This window comes from Pithys albifrons, chromosome 7, assembly GCF_047495875.1.
Source record: "Pithys albifrons albifrons isolate INPA30051 chromosome 7, PitAlb_v1, whole genome shotgun sequence".
NCBI classification, from domain to species: Eukaryota; Metazoa; Chordata; class Aves; order Passeriformes; family Thamnophilidae; genus Pithys; species Pithys albifrons.
The window spans coordinates 58,556,688-58,563,149 of NC_092464.1; the positions used below are offsets into that span (position 1 = coordinate 58,556,688).

The 6,462-nt window shown below is 52.8% G+C and overlaps 1 protein-coding gene across 1 annotated transcript; it reads left to right on the top strand.

Annotated features, from left to right (window-relative positions):
* The first annotated feature begins 2,188 nt into the window (after positions 1-2,188).
* On the top strand, positions 2,189-2,920 carry LOC139674693 (olfactory receptor 14C36-like). Its single transcript, XM_071561298.1, has one exon. It carries the CDS (start codon positions 2,189-2,191, stop codon positions 2,918-2,920), a length of 732 nt encoding a protein of 243 aa, XP_071417399.1.
* Positions 2,921-6,462: the final 3,542 nt, after the last annotated feature.

The following is a 6,462-nucleotide window of genomic DNA, read 5'->3' on the forward strand; positions in this document are numbered from 1 at the left end:
GCACTGCCTGCACACACCGAGGGCAGAAAAGCAGGGCAGAGAGAGGTTACACACAGTCTGGGATGTGAGGAAAGTTGAGAGGAAGATCCACAGAAGAGGAATCTTTCCAGGCTTTCAGAAGGTAAGTCTGCACGAAGGGCAATGTATGTGCAGTCTGTGGAACGATCTCCCAACGCTGGCACATCCCACAGCCTGGGGGGTCTCTAATGTGGGATATCACAGTTTCTCTGGTGCTGAAGAGGAGGACTGGCTGCAAAGCAGGGACTCTCTGCTGCACCATCCCAGGGACATCCCAGCAGGGTTCCCTTCTCCTAGGGTGAAAGGTTTGAACTCTGGCTGTGCCACCCAGGCTGCCCCAAAGTGTCCTGCAGAGCAGGGTCCTGCACCCCAGGGTGCTGTGCCAGGGCAAGAGCTCTGCCACCTGCCAGGGGCAGCTCTCAGCTGGCCTGGGGAGCTCCCTCAGTGCTGGGGGAGAGGCTGTGGGTGGAAAGAGCAAACCCTGGCAGGGCAGGGCAGGGCAGGGTAGGGCAGGGCAGGGCAGGGCAGATTTATTCAGCTATCAAGTGAGAGTTTCATAGGTGAGGACTGCTTACAGAACCAGAGCACTGCAGGATATTTTCCAGGGGATACTTCAAGGAGAAGGTGAAAGGAGGGATTTCTATGAAGATCTCAAGCCACATGCCTGGTGTTTTATGTTGCAGAGGGAACTGTGAGGAGCTGCACAGGGGCTGAGAACTACCTGGTATTGTTGCTGTCTGGGAGGTGGCATAGCTGGCTCAGGGCGAGGCTGCCCTGAATGTCCAATGCGCTCTGCCCTGGCTTCTCCCAGCAGTATTTCCATGTTTCTCAACTTGCCCATGTTACTGGAATTGTTTCCTTGTTCTGTCAGTCAGGTTCACTGGGGATGGGAGTTCAAGCTACAGAGTCAATCACTGATCCTGTGATTCCTCACAGGCAGGTGGGTCCCTGGGAATGAGACATTCCAATTTTCCTCTGACCTATGGGTCTGTCAGTAGTGAATTCTGTGTGCCTGGAGAATGAGGTGTGTTTCCCAGAATCAAACCCCATTGTCAGGACACTTGGCTCTTCTCTGAGATGTCCTTCCAAGCTGGGAGCTGCCCTCAAGAATGCAAATCACCCTCAGCATAATTGTGTTATCTGAAATCCCCAGTGCAGAGGGGCAGAGATGCTGTGCTCATCCCAGGAAATGCTGTTGAGTTGGTGAGATGAGCCTCGTGTGTCCTTGAGACCGTGAGCCAGGCTGAGACATTGAGTGGTCTGTGATGGATCTCTCTGCTCTCAACAGTGTCTAGTGGAATTTCAGACAAAAATGGGAGTGTGATCACTCTCTGTCTGAGGAAGGCCCAAGTCCAGCGTAGCTGGAAGGAGGCAGAGGGACCGAGCAGCTCCCCTCACTCTGCGCTAAGCCACACACATGGTCCTGTTTGGGAAGCCCTGCTCTGCTCTTCCTCAGGGCATCACAAATGCTGAGGGGTTCTGACATCCAGGAAAACTCCACAGGGAAGATGAGGGGAGTCAGAAACAAAACACCCAAACCTCTGAAACTGTCTTCTGGAATCCTGAAATCTTCTCAAAACTGGGAGTGCAGATGCCCATGAGAACTTTTGCTTTAGGAGCAGTTTCATCTGACACAGCTGAACACCAGGATAGGCCCTGCCCCCACCATGGGCATGACCCCAATGGAGCAGAGCAGGGCTGACCCTCACAGCCAGTGGGCAGAGGGGCTGCTCCTCATGGGAAATGTAGTGAGCACCAAGCAGGGCTCCAGCCATGCATATGAAGCAAAGTTTCCTGAAAAAGGAAAAGTGGGGAGTGTGAGCAGAAGGGAAAAGTGTATTTGGAAATGGCTGTGATTATTCTCAGAAATATCTCATCTGATTTGTCACTGTTATTTCCTCTTTGGACAGTGCCCCACCTCCAGAAGTAGCAAATGTCCAACAGCAGCTCCATCAGCCAGTTCCTCCTCCTGCCATTGGCAGACACGCGGCAGCTGCAGCTCCTGCACTTGTGGCTCTTCCTGGGCATCTCCCTGGCTGCCCTCCTGGGCAACGGCCTCATCATCAGCGCCGTAGCCTGCGACCACCACCTGCACACCCCCATGCACTTCTTCCTGCTCAACCTGTCCCTCACAGACCTGGGCTGGATCTACACCACTGTCCCCAAAGCCATGTACAACTCCCTCTGGGACACCACAACCATCTCCTACATGGGATGTGCTGCACAGCTCTTTTTCTCTGTCTTCTTCATGTCAGCAGAATTTTCTCTCCTCACCATCATGTGCTACGACCGCTACGTTGCCATCTGCAAACCCCTGCACTACGGGACCCTCCTGGGCAGCAGAGCTTGTGCCCACATGGCAGCAGCTGCCTGGGCCAGTGGCTTTCTCAATGCTCTGCTGCACACAGCCAATACATTTTCCCTGCCCCTGTGCCATGGCAATGCTCTGAGCCAGTTCTTCTGTGAAATCCCACAGATCCTCAAGCTCTCCTGCTCACACTCCTACCTCAGGGAAGTTGGGCTTCTTGTGGTTAGTGCCTGTTTAGCTTTTGGTTGTTTCATTTTCATAGTTTTCTCGTATGTGCAGATCTTCAGGGCTGTGCTGAGGATCCCCTCTGAGCAGGGACGGCACAAAGCCTTTTCCACGTGCCTCCCTCACCTGGCCGTGGTCTCCCTGTTTGTCAGCACTGGCACATTTTTGTACCTGAAGCCTGACTCCATCTCATCCCCATCCCTGGATCTGGCCCTGTCAGTTCTGTACTCAGTGGTGCCTCCAGTACTGAACCCCCTCATCTACAGCCTGAGGAACCAGGAGCTCAAGGATGCCCTGAGGAAAATGATGACTGGATGCTTTTCAGCAGCGAGAACCTGTCAGTTTTCTTTTGTACAGTGTTCACAATAAAACTCATGACAGGCTCAGTTTGCCTTCCCAGGTTTTTCTTGGTGGTCAGTGGGTTCTTTTTGTCATAATGTTGTGCTCAATTCAATTATTTTATTCATCCTGTCATCTTAATTATGGTTCATTAATTTGAATATTTAAATCTTTGAGTAATTGTGCTATCTGTATATTTAAACAAAATAAATTCTCTTGCAGTAGCCTTGATTATCTGATCTTTTTCCTTGGTGGCTTTCAGAGAGCCACTGTACAGTTCCATGTGTGCAGAGAAGGGCAAAGAGTCCCAGCACAGCAGCACTGCCAGGGAGCACCAGCACTGGGCCTTTGCTGACCTGCTCTCTTTCCACTTGTACACTCTCCTGCAGAGCCCCTGGGCTGGACTAAGGCCTTGGTCCTCTGCCAGCTGGGACACAGACCTGCTGCATGTGCATCCTGGGCTCACAGGCAGGGACAGGCCATGGGCACTGCTGGGACACAGCTGGGCTCCACAACAGCAGCTCCATCAGGAAAGGGCTTCTCCTTAGCTCAGGACATGCAGTCTTAGGGCTTTTTGCAAAGTCACTCTCAAGAACATGCCAAGGCATAGACTCTATAGAGGCTCCTTGTTTGCTTGTTCTCCAGGGGCTCTAAACCTTCGTGTGAACCAGCAAACAGAGCCCTGTAACTGCAGGGGCTACAGCAGGAAACAGGGAAAATGACCTGGTGAGTGTTCTGTGTTACCCTCAGTGAACACACTACTGCTACCCATGACAACAATAGCAATAATAAAACTGGATCTATAACAAATAAACCCCACAAGAAGCACAAGTGGAGCACAACACCATTGCTCCACTGCTCACCACTCAGTGCCCAATGCCCAGCCCAGCCCAGACACAGATCAGCCCTTCCTGACCAACCCCCCATTAACACCCTGAGCACGGTCCTGCTTCAAAGGGAACATCCCTTGGGCCAGTTGGGCTCAGCTGTCCTGGCCCTGCTTCCTCCCAGTCCTGTGACCCTCAGGAGATCATTGGAGGCCATGATTGCACAAACCTCTCACAGCTTCCAAGTCAAAACCCAAACCCAAAGCACCATGAAATACCTGCAGCCCCTGAAGCTTTAAGGAGGACCTCAAAGGGCCATTCCTCATAAAGCCTCCCCAGGGACTCGCCCCAGCAGATCCTTGGAGGCCACGACTGCAGGGAGGCAAAGGCTCTGGGCAGCAGCTCAGGTGCTGAGCAAAGCCTGGCTTGGCTGGAGGCAGCAGAAAGGCCCAGCCCTGACCCCCAGCCCAGGGAAGGCACATCCTGTCCCTCACGTCCTGCTCAGGGCTCTGCTGGGGGCACTGGCAAGGGGGGTGATGCTGAGGGCAGGACAAGGGGTGACAGTGCCCAGCCTTCCTGGGGCTGTGCCAGGAGGCCACGAGGCCCCAGAACCTCAGCACAGCAGGTCTGCTCACAGCCCTTGGTGGCACAGACGATGCTGTGCCCGAGGGGACAAAGACTTGGGATCTCTTGCACTTCTGGCCCAGGCACTTGATGTCCCTCTGGGAAGGAACAAACCACTTCTCAGGGGTGGGTGACAAACCAGTGCTGGGAATGGTCATTGCGAGGGGCTGGTCTATGACCAGTGTCCCAGGATTCTTTTGTTCCCATGAGCCTCTAAAGTGCCTCAAAAGGCTCCTTGATTCCAGGACATTCTGCAGTGTCCATGGTCCCTTCTTGCTTGCAAAGGTTGTGCCATGTCACAATGTCCCTTTGGTTCCAGGAGGTTCTGTGGTGTCACAATGTCCCCTTTGGTTCCAGGAGGTTCCACACTGTCCTTGCTGGAACACACCTGGTTGGATGTTGCCCCACCCGCAGAGCTGACTCCAGCTCTGTGGTTCCAGCACAGCAAGGACATGGAGCTGTTGGAGCGAGTCCAGAGGAGGCACCAAGATGATCAGAGGGATGGAGCAGCTCTGCCATGAGGGATGGCTGAGAGAATTGGGCGTTGGGGTGACCTAATTGTGCCCTTCTAGTGTCTGAAAGGAGCCAACAAGCAAGATGGAGAGAGACTGTTTACAAGGGCCTGGAGTGACAGGACAAGAGACAATGGCTTCACACTGATAGAGGGAAGGGTTAGATGAGATATCAGGAAGAAAATCTTTACTGGGAAAGAGGTAGGACCCTGGCACAGGTTCCTCAGAGAAGTTCTGGTTGCCCCATCCCCGGAAGTTGTTCAAGCCCAGGTTGGATGAGCAACCTGGTCTAGTGGAAGGTGTCCCTGCCCATGGCAGGGGATTGGAATTAGATGATCTTTAAGGTCCTTTCCAACCCAAACCATTCTATGATTCTGTGACTGGTGGGTGATGTGGTGGGCAGGGCCATCTTGGGCACAAAAATATGAAATAATGGAATTTTCCATTCTGAGTGAAGGAAGGAAGGAGCAGCAGAACTGACAGCTTGGACTGATAGCAGGGAGACTTTGCACTGTTGAAGAGATTGATTGAAGGAATGTCTTGGGGGTCAGCCCTGAAGCAAAAAGCATTCTCATGGCCAGGCTTTGTGAACAAAGATTTGGGAAGGGCACTACCCACGCTTGCTGCAAGCTGCTGGTGGCTAAAAAGGTCGATGCGAGATAGACAAGTCCGGTCACAAAAGGCACAGGGGAACGTCTCCTTTGGCCATATTGGCAAGGATCGGTTCTGTCTGCGTTGTCTTTTCTCCTCCAGACTGACTGTGCTGCATTCCCAAAGGAAGCAGCAGCGTCGTGAATGGTGTGTCTCCATGAATCCTGATTGGAGGCCAGAGTGGACCATTGGGGCAGGCAATATGGCCAAGGCTGAGCTGTTGTTTCAGGCAGTCCTGTATCTCCTCTTTGGGGCTCCTCTATTGCAGCAGCCGGTGGCGAGTTCTCCATAGAGCACAATCTTCGGGAGGCAGTGGGTGATCCTCCATCCTGGAGACGTGCCCTGCCCAGCACAGCTGCGTTCTCAGCAGCATGGCCTCCATACTGGTGACCCCTGCCTGTTCAGAACAGACACATTGGTCACGTAATCAGAGCAGTGGATGTTTAGGATTGAACGGAGGCAGCGCTGATGGAAGCGTTCGAGGAGCCACAGGTGGTGGCGGTAGATGACCCAGGATTCAGACCCATAGAAAAGAGCAGACAGTACAATGGCTCTGTAGACACTGATCTTTGTACTTTTCTTCAGGTGTTTTTGGACCAGACTCTTTTATGGAGTTTTCAGAAGGCTCTGTAAGCCATTGCTGGGCTGTTGTCTGTCTCTTTGTCAATCTTACTGTCCGAGGAAATGATGCTTCCCAGGTAGGGGAACTGCTGGACTGACTTAAGCTCTGATTCGCAAGAGAAGTGTAGGGAATGGAACAAAGGACTCCATGCAGTTTTCCTTGACCTCACCAAAGCTTTGGATGCTGTGAGCAGAAAAGGCCTGTGGCAGATCTTGGAATGTTTAGGATGTCCCCCCAGGTTTCTCCAAATGATCATTCTGAGGATCCTGAGGATCAGTGTGGACAAGTCAATTCTGGCAATGCACTCTCTGAGCCCTTCCCAATAACCAGTGGTGT